Genomic DNA, 20420 nt, shown 5'->3' with positions numbered 1-20420 from the left:
CCAACGGGCCGCACGAGTCATACAATTATACAAACACAAACTTCACAGATGGGGAAACAAAGCGGGGAGGCTGCTGGCTACCTTAGTACGAAACAGACCGGCGAAGCAGATAATCACAAGTATTAGGGCCCCATCTGGGAAATTGCTGACCAAGGAGGAGGAGATTTAGGCAGCATTTGTAGATTTTTATAAGTCTTTATACGATTCGGGCACGGGTGGCCAGAGGAAGAGGCAGGCTTTTTTCTTGGGATTGCAACTCCTCTCACAAACACAATTAGATACCCTAAATGCACCTATTTTGGGTAAGGAGATACAGGCTGCCATTAAAAAACAAACTAGCAAACGCACCAGGACTGGATGAGTTAGGGCCCGAATACTACAAACTCCTGGGGGTTCACATTGTAGGGCCTTTCCAGGATATGTGCCAGGCGCTCTGTTCCCCGGGTCAGAGTGTGGGAAGGATGACGCATGCCTCCATAATAGTTCTACCTAAACCTGGTAGAGAAAAGGAGAAGCTAAGATCCTACAGGCCAATTTCTCTCCTAAACCAAGATATCAAGATTTTTGCTAGTATCATGGCTTGCAGGTTGGGGCGGGTGCTTCCTTCTCTGATTCACCCAGACCAGTCAGGTTTTGTGCCAGGCAGATATGCCTCTGCTAACATTATACGGGCTCTCAGTGTCATACATGCCGAGGGAGCCCGGGGGATGCTATCCTGGCCAGCTTAAGACGCGGAAAAGGCGTTTGACAAAATATTATGGGACCATCTATTCTGGGTCCTCCCGCAATTTGTCATATTTGGGGAGTTTTTGCAGGGAATACGGGCATTATACAGTAAACCTTCAGCACAAATCCTAGTAAACGGGGAACTGACATCATCATTTGCATCGGAGAGGCTGTCCTCTGTCCCCTATGCTGTTTGTTATAGCTTTGGAACCCCTGGCTAGTAAAATCAGACAATCTGGGGAGCTACAGGGCACTGTAGTTCACGTGAATATAAAATCAATCTTTTTGCAGATGACATGCTACTTTACTTGGGACAGGCATCCAGGGGGATCCCAGCAGTAATTTACCTCATTCAAACATTTGGGACTTTCTCTGGGCTAAAAATCAACTTTGAGAAGTCTGAGGCCATGGCATTGTCGTCTAACTGCAAAGTTTTGCAATGGCCGGAATTCCCCTTAACTTGGGCAACAGGTCCTTTAAAATATTTAGGACTATCTTCACATGGATGCCGCACTTATGTATAAGAAAAATGTCAGCGAAAAACTGGAATTCGAGCCTTGTGTGTTCGATGGAGAGCTTATCCTGTCTCATTCCTAGGCCAGGTGGCTCTCGTCAAAATGGTTCTTTTACCAAAAATTTTGTACCCCCTGCAGATGATGCCCCTTTGGATAACTAGCTTGGAGGAAGGTCGATTTAGGGGAATAATCTCCTCTTTCATTTGGGGGGGGGGCGCGTCAGGCACGCATAGGGTATCTTATGTTTCAACTGTTTTTATTGATGAATCAACATTATAGCTTCCAGTGAATGCAAATTACAAGTATTTGAGAATAAACCAAAGCATCGGCATCTAAACAGGCTAATATTTTCATCATCAACATTGTTTTAATTCCCCCCCCCCCCCCCTATCAAAGCCCTTGCCTCCCCCTCCTTCCCCCCTCCCTTCTGCTCAAGTAACAGGCACTCCTAAGACTGATCTCCAATACCGCTCATATTCACAAGGTGTTGAGAATGAGACTTCTACCCCTTTGAGTCAAGCTGTCCATAAAAGAACTCCATACTTTGAGAAAACTTGCTTTACGTTTACATGATCCTTTTGCTTCTCTAGCCTCCCAGGTCATCAATTGATGTATCTGGTTGCGCCAATGCCAGAATTCAGGGCCCGTCTCGGAGGTCCAAGATTGCAGTATACATTTCCTTGCAAGCAAACATAATTTACCACACAACAGAATTTTGTCCGCATTAAGACCCCCAAAAGAACCTGGACAGTCCAACGCATAGGGTATCTTAAATTTACACGTGACAGAACTGAGGGTGGAGTTAACTTGCCCGATTTAAGACTCTACAATGTGGCAGCACTCATGAGGTGGCTTCGTGAGCTACACACGGGGGTTTTTGTTTTCACCCCGTCTCAGGTGTGGGAAAATGCTGCTGTCCCCTCTTCTGTTTTTAATGCTCTTCACACAAGGGTCAAAGCTGCCGCTGTCCCCTCTTTTGCGGCCGCTCAAAATGGGATGGACGTGGTGGAGGGGGTGGATAGGGGGTCCAAGGGGCCTGTCTCCGTTCTTGGAGCTTCAAAAGAATCTAAGCTTCCCAGCAGGAATGGAAACCTCACGCTTTCAGGGGTGGGCTAGGGGGGGGGTTGTAGGTATGTGGGTCAGGTGGTGGCTGCAGGGGGAGACCATTGCCCATCTTTCATTCTCTATCAGGAATTGTGGGGCCTCCCTCAGAGCTTCTTCTTTTCCTACCTACAGCTCAGGCACTACCTCTACTCGCTACGAAATTCTGATAAGCAGTTTCCCTCATTTAACCACTATTTCTGGGATAAGCAGTATAAAAAGTTTTGTACTTTTTTTTAGGATCTTGCCAGGTTATTTGTGACCTGGATTGGCCACTGTTGGAAACAGGATGCTGGGCTTGATGGACCTTTGGTCTTTCCTAGTATGGCAATACTTATGCACTAACCCTTTGGACATGGTGTTTATGCAGATACCACGTGAGCATAATAGGCTCTCTATGTGGTATAAGGTGGGCAGGAGCTGGAAATCATCTCCCTCTTTTGCTAAGTTGGCTGGATATTGGAGCTCTGCATTGGGGATGGAGGTGACAGTGAGGGAGTTATCCCGTTGCTTTGTGCTGGCCTTTAAGGTAACTCCCAATGTGGGGTTGCATGAAATACAGCTTGAAATACTGCACAACACGTACCTCACTAGATGTAGAGGCAAAGCAATGGGACTGTGGGATTCTGAGGAATGTAATAAATGTTCAGGCAGTAAGGGAACTATTGTACATCATTTCCTGGGGTATAATACACTGCAGGTGTTCTGGCGTGGAGTGCTTGCCATGTTGGAGGGGGTTGTGAGGGTTTCCCTGGAGTGGTCCTATGGGATCCTACTTTTGGGGTCACTCGGAACTAGCAGCGCAGGGAATGTCCCCTTTTCAATGCAAGTTTATTCTCCTAGCTCTAGTTTTGGCTAAAAAGGTTATACTGCAGCAGTTATACTGGATAGGACACCCCCTCCCCTTGCCAAATGGTATGATAGCATGACACAGATGGCGGAATGGGAGAGAGGTGGTGTCTTAACCCTCCTAGGGGACTTTCCCATCCTAGTAGCCAACTTTGGCAGAGGTATCAAGAGCATTTGTCGCAATTGCATGATAAGTAGAGGTCGGTTGCGATAAGCTGAGTGGTGGCCTAGCCTCAGGGGAAAGGGAGAGGTGGTTTCAGTGGGGGGGGGGGGGGGGGGGGGTACTGGTGATTTTTTGGGGGTGGGTTCATATGGGGCTTTTTGGCTTAGAGAAAATACAAGAAGGGGTATATGTTATGAGCGCTCAAGTGTTTACTACCACTGATGTTTATATGCGCAAATAATTTTACTGATTTGGTTATGCAGGGTGGTAGCATGCTGATGTAGTTTATTTAAGGACATGTTCTGTTCATTGGTAATTTCCATGTTTGAGATGTATCCTCTCTGATGTGAACTATATTCTCTTTTTGCCAATAAAAACATTTAAAAAAAAAAGAAAGAATTAGCTTCTGAAAGATATTAGGCAAGAATCCAATTATATACAGTTTAGAAGGTATAAAGACTTATTTCAGAAATTTTTGGAAACCGATTAAGGTTTTAAGGCCCTGTTTACTAAGGTGCACTAGGAATATTATGGACGCCTACATGGTTACCACACGCTAGTGCTTAGCATGCACCTCTGGCACAGCTTACTAAACACCGCCCTTAAGTTGTTATAATGTTATTCCTAGTATTGTACTAGCTTATTTTGTAACCCACATTGAAACAAATTGTTGGGTAATCGCCGTTTACAAGAACTAGTATTGTATTAATTAAAAAAAAAAAAAAAAAAAAAAGCATTTTTTCAAATTTCTGGGTTTTTGGAGGACAATTTATTAGACAAGGACCAAGTAGGTTTCAGAGTGAGCAGCACCAAAACATTGTTGTCCTTAATAGACTGGAACCATTACTATCTTGATAGACATGTTCCTGTGCTGTTGCTATTTTTAAACCTTTTTTCAGCCTTTGATAAAGTGCAACCATGGATTTTGTTACAGTGTTATGTATTAGGAGGACTGTTTTCAGTGGCTTAGTTTCTTCCTTCAACAATCTTTCAAGTAAAGGCTGAAGCAAATTGGTTAAAAATATTTTTGGGAATGGGGTGTTCCTTTTATAGGATTGAGATCCTTTAACATCACGTTTGAAAGAACATTTTGTGTTCTTACTAGACCTTTGAAGCATCATAAGGTCAATAGCTTACAGCACATATACAATCTTTAAAATATAAAAAAAAATATAGCCCTAAAGAAATTGGGTACTGTTGTACATTTTATGTTTAACATCTTGTATCTTATATGTATAAGATGCCTACATGGAATAAGTTCCTTATATCTTTCACCTTCTTTATTTTTATTTGTATATGATTGTTATTTTCTGTATACATTTTTTTATATATCTGTATATAATTTTTACCAATTTGTATATGATTTTATATGTTTTGTACACTCCTGAGGCAGGCACCTAGGCGCCAAAACACGGCAGCTGTATTAAGTCATTTGATGTTCTTTAATAAAGACTTTTGATTGAGTATAAGTCTCCCTTGGTTTGTGAAAGTGCCAGACCATCCTACTCCTTTCCGTGCTGCACTACTTTGACGTAGGGATTGAGGGTTCTTCTACTCCTTGTGGCTGCTCCTCGCTTTTTCGAAAGCCCCTATGATGTCAGCTGGGGTGGGGAGAGAAACAAGCAGATAGCCAATCGGCTGGGGGAAAGCCCCTATGTCATTGGCTGAGGAGGCTTTCAGTAAGGAGGAGTTTCCCAAGCAAAAATCATTGGGGGCAGCCTGAGGGAAAGCACGTATGCTGTAGGAGGAAGGAGAAGCCAGAATCAGAGCACTGTAGGACTACTACTAGGAGACAGGGGAGGGACAGTAGAGCCAGCAAGTATTGCAGGGGAAAGGAGAGAGTACAGCAGCAGAATTCCTGGGCATGTGCAAAACAGAGAGACTGTTCTGCGCATGTGCTGGCGCATTCCCTACCGAGCTGCTTGTTAAATTTACATGAATCTCATTTGAATGATTTCCTTTGAGCATTGCTCGCTATTTCAAAATCAGTAACTTACTGTGGATCTAAAAGGACACGGTTTTTAACAGGGACTTTTAAGCATTGGCCCCTAAGTATGTGATGGACCTGAAATGCATTCCACAAAGCAAAGCATAGCTTACCAATATCAGGAACACTTTGACTCCCTGGTCCTCTGTATCCATGGCTGTGATCCGGATACTCTTCTCACTGGCTTTATCAATCTGCATCTGAGCCCATAGCTTAGTGTTGAGAATTAGCCTTAGACTTCCTTGGGTTCGCATCACTGTAGCAGAGACAAAAAAAAAAAAAAAAAACACACAGCCCCACGATGGCTTGTTACCCTTGTTTAATTACTGTATTGTTTTTGCATTATTATGTTTTAAAACTATAAATCACTTTATAAGTAGGTTCTGTAGGAGGTTTTGAGGAGATATATTGCCTAGGGCATCCCTTTAATCGAACAATGATACCCTCACATCCACTTCCTAAACCATGAGACCACTAGTAACTACTGACAGCTACAAATGTCGGTAGCTGCTAACATGTCGCTAAAATTAAGGTAGTACACAGATATGCTACACTTAAAGCTACAATACTACATAAATTGTAAATAATATTGAATAAAATGACTGTTTAGAAATGATGCTGTCATGAAACGCCTAGCCACCCGCCTGGGGCTACCCTGTGGCCAATTAGAGGATCTATCCCCAGCACAGCTCAGGTCCACCTGCACATGCCACTTGTGCTCTTACACTAGCACCCTTCTCCCACCAACTGGGTCACAACCGCCTCTGGGTGAGTCTCCTGCTCTCTAATTATCCCCAGTGATTTCTAGGTTACTGAAGCCACACTTCCAGTGATCCCACAGTTCCCAGAAAGCAACCACAAACCCAACACACAAAACACCAGGATTCTTTATCAGTCTAGATAGAGAGGCAATAAACTAAATATTGTTTATTGTCTTTTAAAAATCGAACAGTGGAACAAAATAGAGCGATTAGCAAACAATAACAGGTAACTGAAATATGGATCAATTATAACACTAACTAAACATTTGCTTACTTTTCTGAAAAGTACCTGGGAGGATCAAGATATATAATGGTTTGTTTACTGAGCCTCAGCAAAGAGACCCGTCTCTCTTTTCTCCCGGACTAAGACTAAAGCAACAACCAGCAACAACTTCCGGGTAATTTCAAACTCCAGGCCAATCAGAGCCCAGTCAACAAGTTTTGTATACTGCTCACCGTACTGTAGATTCACTTCTTCACTAAATGAAACTAAAAGAGGGAATTCACTTTTATATAACAGCTTTAACATAAAACATGCACCATCTGCTGGTCAACTAGAGAAATGCACTTCAAGATTTAATAAAGGCAATTTTACAGGTTTAAAACACACTGTTCTGTGACAGATGCGTACTAGATTTCAAGACTCTTCTCCAAAACCCTAGACCTCTTCCCATACCCCTTGGGAGTGCAGGCACCACTGTTTACTAATCCTGGCCTAGGGGAAATTATACAAACATTTTATGAGGTAATCTGACGTTGCTTGGAAATGAACATAGGGACATTCTAATTTCTCAGTGATACAGAAAAATGTAGCTTAGACTTGCATACACAAATAAAATTAGGTAATTATTTCTCAGAAGAAGTTTTGGTTTCTGATATAAATACAGACTCCTATGTTAAATAGCTAACAAAGTTCTTATGTTATACCAGCTAATGAATTCTAAATGCTAATGCCACAAATTCTGTATTACACTTACAATAATGAAGGCATTTTTTAGTTAATCCATTATACCAAGTATTGCCTGTAGTACTGCCTTTTGCAGTGTAGCCCCCCTCTCTGGAACCTGCTGATCTTTGTTTAATGTCTTCTCTCTCTAAATTTAAATCTGTGTTCTTTTGTCAGGCATTATCCATGTTTGTCGCACATATTTGATTTTTCTTCCATTATTACTTTTATGGACTTAAAATAATTTTTCTCTTGAGACATTCTCTGCTCCTATTCTCCTATGGCTCCCTTTCAATTTTTACTCATATGTTGTTTGCACTTCTCATTTTCTGGATACTTTATTATCATGCTATACACTGCTCCTCCACTCCTATGGTTTCTCTCATATCCAGTGGCGTAACCACGGGGGGTCTTGCGCTCCCCCCCCCCCCAAATAATTTGGGTTTGGGCCCCCAAACTTTGCTGGTTTGCCTGGCAGGGGATCCTCAAGCCCCGCCAGTAGAAGCTTTCCTGTGGCAATATTCACCAACGCATTGGTTTTAATGAAGTTAAGCATGAGCGAGCTTTACACATGCTCAATTTCACGAAAATCGAGCATGCGCACAAGGGTAGGAAAGCAAGGCAGGCAGCACAGTGCTGAGCACTGCTATAGGAAAGCTTTTGTTGGTGGGGCAGGGGGACCTCCGCCAGCCCAGGTATCATAATATGATCAGATTTCATATTGGAATTTGGAATAAATACACAAAGGAAATCCAATTCGTTAACATTTAACTATCAAAAAGGAGACTATGATAAAATTAGAAGAATGGTGAAAAAAAAATTTATAGGAGCACTTCCAAAGGTCTAAAATTTACATCAAGCATGGATGCTATTCAAAAATACCATCGTGGAAGCCCAGGCCAAATATATTCCAAGTATTAAAAAAGAAGGAAGGAAGACCAGACAACAACTGGCATAGTTAAAAAATGAGGTGAAGGAAGCTATTAGAGCTAAAAGAAAATACTTCATAAAATGGAAGAATCCAACTGAAAATAATAAGGAACAGAATAAGGAATGGCAAGTCAAATGCAACGCACTGATAAGGAATGCAGAGATGGACTTTAAAAAAAAGATTGCGTTGGAAGCAAAAACACATAGTATTTTTTTTTTTTTAGGTATTCATTCCAGAGTACTGATAGAATTGAAAAATGAACTTGTGGAACTATTGTTAGTAATATATAGTTTATCTTTAAAATCAAGGATGGAACTGGAAGATTGGAGGGTGGCCAATGTAACACCGATTTCTAAAAAAGGTTCCAGAGGTGATCCGGGAAAGTATAGACCAGTGAGACTGACGTCGGTGCCAGGCAAAATGGTAAAGGACTATTATAAAGAACAAAATTACAGAGCATATTCAAAAGCATGGATTAATGAGACAAAGCCAACATGGGTTTACTACTACTACTATTTAACATTTCTAAAGCGCTACTAGGGTTATGCAGCGCTGTACAATTTAACATAGAGGGACAGTCCCTGCTCAAAGAGCTTACAATCTAAAAGACAAGTGAACAGTCAGTCCGATAGGGGAAGTCAAATTGGGGCAGTCTGGATTTCCTGAACGGTAAGAGTTAGGTGCCCAATGCAGCATTGAAGAGGTGGGCTTTAGTAAAGAGAAATCTTGCCTCACCAATCTATTACATTTCTTTGAAGGGGTGAACAAACATGTGGATAAAGGTAAGCCAGTTGATATTGTGTATCTGGATTTTCAAAAGGCATCTGACAAAGTACCTCATAAAACTCCAGAGGAAATTGGAGAGTCATGGGATAGGAGGTAGTGTACTACTGTGGATTAAAAACTGGTTAAAAGATAGAAAACAGAGTAGGGTTAAATGGTCAGCATTCTCAATGAAGAAGGGTAGATAGTGGGGTTTCCCAGAGGTTTGTGCTGGGACCGCTGCTTTTTTAAACATATTTATAAATGATCTAGAGATGGGAGTAACTAGTGAGGAAATTAAATTTGCAGACAACACAAAGTTATTCAAAGTTGTTAAATCAAAAGGACTGTGAAAAATTACAAGAGGATCTTACTAGACTGGGCATCCAAATAGTAGATGACGTTTAATGTGAGCAGGTGCAAAGTGATGCATTTGGGAAAGAAGAACCCAAACTATAGCTACATAATGCAATGTTCCACATTAGGAGTCGCTGACTAGGAAAGGGATCTATGTGTCATCATTGATAATATGTTGAAACCCTCTGCTCAGTGTGTGGCAGCAGCTAAGAAACCAAATAGAATGTTAGGTATCATTAGGAAAGGAATTGAAAAAAAATGAGGACATTATAATGCCTCAGTATCGCTACATGGTGTGATCGCATCTTGAATATAAGGGTAACAAAAATGATAAAGGGGATGGGATGACTTTCCTATGAGGAAAGGCTAAAGTGGCTAGGGCTCTTCAGCTTGGAGAAGAGACAGCTGAAGGGAGGTAAGAGACAGGTCTATAAAATAATGAATGGAATGGAACGGGTAGACGTGAATCATTTGTTTACGCTTTCCAAAGATACTGGGACTAGAGGGGCACACAAAGAGTCATGGGATAGGAAATTGCCACCAGCCCAGTGTGCACTGACCCGATGCCCTTCAAGGCCTTGGGGTCGATGTATTACCTGCCGGCAGTACATGAGTTTTGAGGATGGGCTGTACCACTTCCAGCCTTGGCTTTGATACCCTTGTCACCATAGCATCTTGCCAGCAAAAACACACTCCATGTATTCCTCAGCTTCTTGGAAAATGACATGCCCCATCTGATGTCAAGGATATCAAGCCACCCTCACATTGAGTGACCTGGTGCCTCAATGCTCTCCATGTCGTGTTTCTAGGGGGAGTGATCTCTATGCACTTTTGTAACATCCCTCATCTGCATCTCTTGGTGCTGATTTTAACTCTTCAAGAGGGTATCAGAAGATACCAAACCCTGAAGGTCTCTAACTGATGCTCAGTGTCGAGGGAGGTCAACACCTTCTTGACGTCAGCACGTTCCCAGTGTCCAATGCAGCTCCCAGCGCCATGAAAACTGGTGCTCCTGATGCTGACGACGACGGGCCAGACTTATTTGCACCAAAAGTCAGTTCATCCTGCTTCTCATGACCTCCGATGCACTCCTTGACATCTGCGAACAGAGTTTACAAGGAATCATGATCAGGTCCCAGGTACTGCAGGCACCAGTTATGGGAGCCCATAATAGACACGGTCCTGTTGCTTTCTGCTGGGTTATGTCAGGAAAAATAGTAACAGAGAAATCAAGCAACTTGACTGTAAAAAAAAGTGCCTGGCAGCTGCCTGAGTACTAAGAGGGCCAATAAAAATGAAATAAATCTTTAAAATTGCCAAAACCCCCAACTAAGGGGAACTATTAAAGCCCCACGTGGCAATGGATGTTTAAGTCTAAAGAAAAAAAAATCACTTCACAGAGAAATCACAATCATAAGCTGAAGGAGGACTACAAAGTATGTTGGTACTGCTCTGCTGAACAAAACAAGACTGACCAGATCCTAAATGATAGTGGCAGGTGGGAAGGAATGTGCAGTGCAACACTTCCAAAAACTTCTGGAAAATGAGTTGGGGAGCATTCCCATGTGGGCTCCGTCAGATGTCTGTCACCCAACTGTAAGAATATGACTTCCTGCTTATCCTCAGAGAATAAAAAGAACAAACAAACAGGCTTTTGCTTTTTTTGTTGTTGCTGTATAGTGTTCCTGGGGGTGGGGGAAAGGTGGTTCTCTCAGACACTGGAGAGAGGGACCACAGCACAAGAATCAACCAGCACCCTGAAGGGATAGTAGAATGGGCTAGGGAGAGCAGGGGACAGGTGTTAACACCCAAAAGACTGATTAGAGCAGACTCACCGACTCTATCCTTGTCAGAAGACTTCTGTAGATTTTAGAAAGATCAGCAAATTATCTTCAACTGTAAACCAATTCAACTCATTTTTTTTGTAGTGAGTCTGGGAAATGGCCAAATTAGAATCACTAGCTTAAAATCCCAGACTCATCCTACTTGACCAGCCAGACTGCACTGGATCATCACCAAACACCTGCTGGAGACTGAGAAATGTTGACTGGTAAGGGACTGCACAGGACAGTTACAGTTTGACGTCATTAGTTCTCAATCTCCATCTGCTGGCAGACAGCAGCACATCCATTCGTCTGGACTAGTCTGCTGGAATAAGGAAGTCAAGTCAGGATTCTGGAAACAATCTCTCTAACTGGTCGGGTCAGAGCTTACCAATTAGTTTAATAAATATCATGTCTTCTTTCAGGAATCAGAGGTGTCACCATAGCAGATTTATGACTAATCTGAATGTGTATTACTTCTCCCTTGTCTTCTTTTGTTGAGATGCCTTCTACAGACCATTTTGGGTTCCAACCTTTATCCAGAACGGATCCTCTTTTGGCTTACTATTGTATTGTCCAGGCCTGGTATGGAGGAAGGGGAATAGCAGGACTAATAGCATGTTCTCCCTGCTGAAGATCTATATGTGTTTTTTATTTTTTATTATTTGGTTTTATTATGTCATTTGACTATCAACTGTTTTATTTTAATTAACTTTATCCTATAAACTACTTAGACAAACATATCAATAGGTAATATAACAAGAACTTAAATTCACAAATGTTTTAAAAAAATGAAAAATTTCACTGCTGCAATAGTGAATCTAAAAGATCTGCAACAATCCTGAGAACCACCATGCAACAAACTTGAAGGTGTCCAATGCATGTTAGTAGTAAAGAAAAGTTAAACAACAAGGAGTGGGAACTGGATCAGGCTCTCAAAAACAGTCTGATCCAGTTCCCACTCCTTGTTGTTTAACTTTGTCTACTTTGTGGGACCTTTGTGTTCTTTCCACTCTTTGTGGGGTTTTTTTTTTTTTGCAGTGGTAAAGGAAAGACAAAGGGTACATCTCAGGGGCGTAGCCCAAAGTGGGGGGGGGGGGGGGGGGGGGGGGGGTCAAAAGAGTAGAAACTATTAAAAAGAATAAAATTACAGAACATGTAGACAAACATGATTTAATGGGACAGAATCAGCATGAGTTCAGCCGAGGGAAGTCTTGCCTCTCCAACCTGTTTCATTTCTTTGAAGGCGTGACTAAACATGTGGATAAAGGTGAGCCGGTTGATGTAGTGTATCTAGATTTTCAGAAAGCTTTTGATAAAGCTCCTCATGAGAGACTCCTGAGAAAATTAAATAGTCATGGGATAGGAGGCAAGGTTCTGATTAGGAATTGGATATTTGACAGAAAACAGAGGGTAGGGCTAAATGTTCATTTCTCTCAATGGAGGAGGGTGGAGTGCCACAGGGATCTGTACTGGGACCGGTACTATTTAACATATTTATAAATGATATGGAAATCGGAACGACAAGTGAGGTGAACAAATTTGCAGATGATACAAAACTATTCAAGGTTGTAAAACATGTGCAGCCTGTGAAATATTGCAGGAAGACCTTAGGAAATTGGAAAACTGGGCATCCAAATGGCAGATGAAATATAATGTGGACAAATGCAAGGTGATGCACATTGGAAAGAATAATCCGAATCATAGTTACTTGATGCTAGGGTCCACCTTGGGGGTCAGCGCTCAAGAAAAAGACCTGGGTGTCGTTGTAGACAATACACTGAAATTTTCTGCTCAGTGTGTGGCGGTGGCCAAAAAAGCAAATAGGATGCTAGGAATTAAGACTGAAAATACTACAATGCCTTTGTTTCGCTCCATGGTGCGTCCGCACCTTGAGTATTGAGTTCAGTTCTGGTCGCCGTATCTCAAAAAAGGTATAGAGGAATTAGAAAAGGTTCAAAGAAAAGCGACCAAAATGATAAAGGGGATGCAACTCCTATCGTATGAGGAAAGGCTAAAGAGTTTAGGGTTCTACAGTTTGGAAAAGAGAAAGATGAGAGGAGATATGATTGAGGTCTACAAAATCCTGAGTGATGTAGAATGAGTAGAAGTAAATCAATTTTTTACTCGTTCTAAAAGTACAAAGACTAGGGGACACCGAGGAAGTTACATGGAAATACTTTTAAAACAAATAGGAGGAAATATTTTTTCACTCAACGAATACTTAAGCTCTGGAACTCTTTGCCGGAGGATGTGATAACAGCGGTTAGCATATCTGTGTTTAAAAAAGGTTTGGACAAATTCTTGGAGGAAAAGTCCACAGTCTGCAATTGAGACAGACATGGGAAGCAACTGCTTGCCCTGGGAGTTGTAGTATGGAGTGTTGCCATAATATGGGTTTCTGCCAGGCACTTGTGACCTGGCTTGGACACTGTTTGAAAAATAGGATACTGGGCTAGATGGACCACTGGTCTGACCCAGTATGGCTACTCTTATGTTCTTATCTATCTTTGCACACTGTTATAAAGCATTGAGGCTGTTCAGATGTGACACAAAGACAACCTTTTGACGTTCCACCCACCTAAGGATCTAGGCATGACAGAAATATTTAAGACACTTAGCACTCATCTAAAAATTGGTCTGTGGTAAACGTTTACTAAAATAAAAACCCTTGTCCTATTCATAGCAAACTGTTTCTAAATTTTAGGAAGTAATACTTTATAGTCTTGATCATTGCTATACTTACTAGCTAAGCAGCTATATATATATATTTTTAAATACAATAATGATAAAGCACCATTCTCCACAAGCATAATTCACAAAGTACCATCATCATATACCGCACCACTCAGTGAAAACATAAGAAAAACCATGCTGATTCAGACCAAAGTCTATCGAGTCCAGCATCCTGTCTCTGACAGTGACCAGTTTGGGTTGCAAGTACCCAGCAAATTCCAAAAAGTTGATCTAATTCCCACAGTTCATTTTCATTTTAAACAATGGCTTGCCCAATTCTACCTAATAATTTTTAATTGACTTTCTCCAGGAACTTGTCCAATCCTCTTTTGAATTTCTCTGATTCCACAGCTTATGTGCTGTATAAAATAAAATTAAAAAACAAAAACAAAAAACACACAACACACACAAAACAAAACCCTGTGATTTGTTTTCAGTCTACTGGTCATTAGTTTCATTGAGTATCCTTGTTTTTGTGATGTTTGACAGGTTAAAACAATTCATCTCTAACTGCCCTACTCAACTCATAACTATATAAACTTTCAGATTCTTTGTCTGTCTTTTCTCCAAGCTGAAAAGCTTATAAAGAAAAATTAAAAATGTCTTAACTGCTGACTTCCAAGACTGCCCTTACTCTTCAATTATACCTACCTCCCTAGAAACTAACTAGGGATAAGCCATCACATACCCATCTGTCTTACCAGGACACCATACAGTAGTGTGAAAAAGTATTTACCACTCCCCTCCTGATTTCCCCTATTAATGCATATGTGTCACATGAATGGCCTATTAATGCATATGTGCCACATGAATGGTCTCAGATCTTTAAACAAGAGGTAATATTAGACAAAAGTAACCTGAGTAAAACACAACAGTTTTTTTTAAATTATTACTTTATTTATGGAACAAAGTTATCTAACTCTTATCACCCATGTGAAAAAGTAACTGCTCCCTAAACTTAATAACTGGTTTTAGCAACTTTAGCAGCAATAATTGCAAGCAAATGCTTCCCATAATTTGAAATTGGTCTTTCACATCATTGTTGAGGAATCTTAGCCCATGCTTTTTTGCAAAGCTGCTTTAATTCAGACACATTTGTAGGTTTTCATGCCTAAACTGCTCATTTCATGTCCTAACACAGCATTTTATTGGGTTAAAGTCAGGACTTTGATTAGACCTAATTTTGTTTCTCCTTAGCTATTCAGAAATAGACTCACATTTGTGTTTTGGATCATTGTCTTGCTGCATGGAAAATTTATGCCTTACCTGATAATCTTCCTTCCTTTAATCCTAGCAGACCAATCAAGAAACTGTGAGATATATCTGTTCACCAGCAGGTGAAGACACAGAAAAAAGTAGTTCTGCATGATTTGCCCCATTAAGAGCACCATACAGCCTCAGAATGATTAGTATTTCTCTGTCTCCAGAAGATGGGATTCAATAGACTGAACACCTCCAGCTAGTTCCACCGGTTCAGTTGACCTAAACTTCTCTGTAGCACAGAACTGGAGCTGAATTTGGGAATACCTGGAGAAATCCAAGTCCCTTTCCTCTGATTCCCCGCGTTTCCCAGAAACAACCTTAATACTTGGGTTATTGTCCCTTGGCAGTTCCTTCTGCTCCTTGACAGGTTGCTTAGTCTCCTTGCTTTAAAATACAGAACTTGTTCTGTCCCTTCAGCTCTGGGAAACCACTTCCTTTTTCACTCCATTTTTCCTTATGCCATCCTGATAGACTATGGGAGATTTTAAATGCATTGTTGGTAATAGGTCATAGTGCCTTGTTTTTTTGTTTTGTTTGAAGATCAGAAACCATTCAGTGTGACATACATGCAATAGTGAGGGAAATCAGGAGGGAGGTAAATACTTTTTTCACATCACTATATATACATGTCCTAGACAGAACAGTAAAACAGTGAAGACAGAAGCCAAAAACAAAAACCCCACACACAAATAACCCCACAAACAAAAAAACCAAAGGGCAACATTTTCTGCTCTGTCTACATGCCGAATGCTCTGCTGTTCTGCCCATTTTACCTAGTCGGGACTGTAATGTGCCATCATCCGTGGATGCCATGTCATTCAGTCGCAGAAGGCCCCGTCCTCTTTCCACCCAAGACTGGGAGACTTTATCAAATACAAACAGCTTGCACTGAATCTGCAAGAGAGAACACATTGTCTGATACAGGAATGATTTTCAGGCAAAAACTGCTATTATATATATATATATATAAATATATATATATACACACACACATATATATATATACACATACACACACACATCACCTTCACGTAAAAAGCGTTCTAGAGACGAAAAAGAAATGATTGATTTTTCCAGAGGATTTAGCCACGTATCAACCTTTCTTAAAAATAGCTCCTTATCCTGATGATTGTGTACACATGCTACAATGTCTCTCGGGTGCCCCCTCTCCATGAGCCCAATGCATTGTGTGCCCTGTCAATCTTGAGCTGGTGGTGCATGAGTTCTCTTTTGTGCTCCCCGAGGCGTACACAATCTCTTGGTACAATTTCTGCACCACCTGTATCAGTATATGCCTCAGTTTCAGGAACACCCTTGATTCTAACATTGTTTCTCCTCATTCTGTTTACAAACCTTGAACTTGGTCAGTCAGTCCTGTGTGACTGGCTGCTTATCTTGATACTCCCTCTGAACCTGGGCCAGGATTGCTCTAATTCATCCATATGGCCCCCAATCTCTGCATCTTTCCCTTTAAGGACTAAAATTCAGTTTTCATTTCATTTTGGCTGCCCATTCCCTAAGGTCTCCTTTGGTAAGCCTTTCTCTAGCAGTTGCTCTATGACATCTAGGAAGACTGTGACCAACGCTGTCATCCTCTGATGTGCTTTCTCCAGATTCGTGGGTTGTCACCATGGAGCCGCCACATGCAGACCTCACTGCTGGATGTTTGCTTGTCCAGTTCAGCATCTTTACCTCCTCTATTCTTTTTTCCCCCGGCCATATCGCTCACATTTTGTTTCCTCATTGAGTTGAAATACGTTCGATAGTGGTCTACTGGAACACTGAAACTGGATTTGCTTTCTGTAGTACCAGAGTTGCAGCTTCAGATTGCCATTCCATGCTGACATCACTGGAAATCAGCAATGACCCTTTTCATGAGTGATACTAGTTTGAGAAGAATAAAGACCTAATGAATTTAGAATGTTGTTGTTTTTTTTTTTTTTTTTTAATCAGCTACATTTGGGTCCGAAGTATTTTCATGAAGATTCACATCTCCAAGCACCCTACAATGTTGGAATGTCAATGTATTTTGTAAAATAAAATCATTAAAAAATGGTTGAAAGGCCAATTGACTGGTGGACAATAATACACATCCAAGCGTTCCTAAAAGAGAGCAATCTGAAATATCAAAGGATAAGGAACGATTAATCTGAACCAGGGACCCATAATTTTTATTATTTATAATTTGAGAATACAATCACAAACACTTATTAAAGGTTAAAACACATTGTAACAATAAACAAATAGTGATAAAAAAAATCACGTTAACAAAAGAAACATAGTATTTTCCTTAGACCTCTAACTAGTAGGGGGAGGAATACACATTTGAGAAAAAAAAAAAAGAAACTAAACTAAATAATATAAGTAAGGCTTAGCATGGAATTGAAAAATCCACTAAAAAATCCCTCATTCTTTAACACCTGTAGACCTAGTACCGATCTTCTTCAGATCTAGGGAAGTCTTCAGCTGTTCCAGCAGGAAGAAAACAGATTTCACTCTGGCAAAACGAACCAAACATTTATAGGGATAAGCCAAGAGAAAAGTAGCCCCAAGCAAGGTCCTTAGTATCCTCTCTCAATGCCAAAAAAGCTTTTCTTCTTTCCTGCATACTCTTATGTACATCATGATAGACCAAAACATGCTACCCACAAAACAAAGCTTCTGTATTTCTAAGCTAATGCCTAAGGACAGCATTTAAGCCTTGTTGAAATACAAATCATGCTAATAAGGTACTTCTTTCAGATATATCAGACATGGAATCCTCCAAAATAGCTGAGATGTTATTAAGAACAATTATCTCCACTTGTGATTGAGCCCCCTCTAGCTCACCATATGGTAATTTAGAAGTAGGTAGAAAGTACACTTTATTTAAAGGAAAAATAGCTTCAGATGATAATTTTAAAATCTCCACAGCATACTTTTGGAACACATCAACGAGATTCATTCCAAGTGGTTTTGGAAAATTCAAAAACAAAGATTTAATCTTCTATTATAGTTTTCAAATTGTTCAAGCTTCTTATGAATCAACACATTATCTTTAACCAAAAAGGCAGATAGAGATTTCAAAGTCACAATTTCCTCCAGGACTTCAGAAAGATGACTTGCACTCTCTTGCTTTATATCAGAAACAGTTTTAGCTAATAAGTCCATTCTACTCACAAGTGATGAAACTTCTAGTGAGGATTTAGCAACCGTGCCTTCCAGCTTACACAGCACATCCCAGATCTCACTGAGAATCACCATCCCTGAAGCTTTCCCAGCTCCCAAGCTAACCTCTTCAACAGCAGGCCTTAAATCCACCACAGGCCCCTCACTAGCTCTTCTTCAGTTGCCATATCGAACACAGGGATAGCCTGCACTCGGGTATAGGGTGCTGCTGGACAGGGTGGTGGAACAGATTCCTGGTGTGAAAGAGATGTTTCTGCTCCCAAGACCGTGGCTGCTCCTCCAAGCTCGCAATCAGCAGGAGAACCCCACACTGGCATTCTGGGGATTACTCATGGTAAAGTGATCGATGCCCTGTTGCACCAGTGAAGAAATTCTGGCTGGTGGAGGGAAGCACCCGAATCACTACTTTCTGCTTCGTATGCGACATCAGGACCAAGAAACAAAGTTAAGAACCGGCACCACACAGAGCAACGCTCACACACATTGCTCACGCCACTTAGGGACCTACTAATTTTTCTGTCTTTCTTAAATTTATATTCCTTGCTTCTGGGTCTATAGCCAGTAATCACTTCTAGTTTGCAAAATTTTCTTATTTCTAATAGTTTAAAACAGGGTGTATCTGACTGGGGCCACAGGGGCCTGGGCCCCTGCAGATTTTGCCCTGGACCCCCCCTACCGCCGTCAACCCTTTCCCCGCCTACCGCCGTCACCTACCCCCAAGGTCCGCTTCCTCCTGCCGGTTTTTTAAAATATTACTTCAGCTGGCGGGGGACCCCAACCCCTGCCAGTCCAGCCGAGGTCTTCTTTAACTTCTTCATCCTCGTGCTGTGAAAGCTGCATCCTTCCAGTTGGACGGAGTCTGACGTCGCAGCATGTTGACGTCCTGCACGTACAACGTGCTGCGACATCAGGCTCCGTCCAACTGGAAGGATGTAGCTTTCACAGCACGAGGATGAAGAACTTAAACAAGATCTCGGCTGGGCTGGCGGGGGTTGGGGTCCCCCGCCAGCTGAAGCAACATTTTAAAAAACCGGCAGGAGGAAGCGGACCTCGGGGGTAGGTGACGGCGGTAGGCGTGGAAAGGGTTGGCGGCGGTAGGGGGGGCTATAATGTGCCCCCTCACTCTAGCCCCTGCCCCCCCCTACCGCCGAACCTCAGATACGCCCCTGGTTTAAAACAAGCCAAACACCCCTGTTTCCCAAGTTAAGGAGAGAAAATTAACCAATAAATATTAATTTCCATCTAGTTGAAACTGCATATGAAGAAGGTTCTATGTATTAGCCACCCCTTGTGGGAATTTTTTTAAACTTTAAATTGAGCTGAAAATAGCTTATGGGCTTCTGGATATAAAAAGAGAATGGATCTTCCAGGAAAGGTTAAGTACTCCTCCTGATTTGCACCTTCAGAAAATAGATCAGGGCATACCCAGGCTCCAACTATGTGCATGCACAGGAGACTGGATGTCAGTCCTGGTACTACCCAGATTCCCAGCCCCTGCCCCCCCCCCCTCCCCTCGGCTTTCCTTTCTTTGACTGAAGAAATTTCTTGTTTTAAAGTTTTCCTGAGCCGATTTGAGATCCACTCAAAAAGTGCCCTGCCTGACGCCTAGTAAAGCCACAGCCTCTTCCTTCCAGTCCTTACTTCAGGGTCCCAAACATGGCTTAGAAAATTCATCTGAGCAATACAGGTGTCAGTCATGTGCTGCTCCAAGGGAACTCCACCCCAGACCAAATCTGACATCTACCAGGGTCCCTGAGGCTATTACTTTCTTTCAGCTTTGCTTCTATCACCAAATAGTGTTGTCTTACCTGCAGCCACTTGAACTTCCTTCTCCCAAGCTAAAGGCCAGTACTGCTGTAGTACTGTTACTACCACCACTTCATCTTCTCTAGACCACAGCAGCCTATCAGACCCCATCAGCCTATCAGGTTCACCACTATAGTACAAAATAACCATGAAAGATGAATCCTGATCCATTCTCTGCCAGAGACAATTTTGAAACTCACCTGTTCAGTCTCCTATCAGTCTTACTAAAAAAAAGAGAAAGTAGCCTTGGGACACTGGGCTAATGGAGTTGTACAACATACAAGTCCATTCCATTGCCCTGGAGCCTAGGATGTGGAAAGGGAAGGTCTGGATGCTAGAAGTGAGGTCTTGAGCCCCTGATATCCTAGGCCACAAGGTCATTTTTTTTAGGACACAAGAGGGCTCCTCTATGCTCCAGAAAATAGAACAACAAAATTGTTTTTCATAATTGCCAGCACAGGGGACTAACCCGGCAGAACCCTGGCTACTGTCAAATTCTCCCGTGCTGACTTGGTCCTAAATATCC

General features: G+C 41.7%; 1 protein-coding gene across 1 annotated transcript in view; it reads right to left on the bottom strand.

Annotated features, from left to right (window-relative positions):
• Nucleotides 1-20420, bottom strand: part of RANBP3 (RAN binding protein 3) — a 316713-nt gene that overhangs the window by 23694 nt on the left and 272599 nt on the right. The window contains exons 14-15 of the mRNA XM_030219670.1: nucleotides 15694-15814; nucleotides 5455-5597 (exon numbers count right to left, since the gene is read on the bottom strand). Of these exons, the coding sequence (XP_030075530.1) occupies nucleotides 5455-5597; nucleotides 15694-15814 (264 nt within the window). The remainder of the gene's footprint in view (nucleotides 1-5454; nucleotides 5598-15693; nucleotides 15815-20420) is intronic.

This window comes from Microcaecilia unicolor, chromosome 11 (genome assembly GCF_901765095.1).
Source record: "Microcaecilia unicolor chromosome 11, aMicUni1.1, whole genome shotgun sequence".
NCBI lineage: Eukaryota > Metazoa > Chordata > Amphibia > Gymnophiona > Siphonopidae > Microcaecilia > Microcaecilia unicolor.
This window is presented reverse-complemented; position numbering and strand designations above follow the sequence as displayed.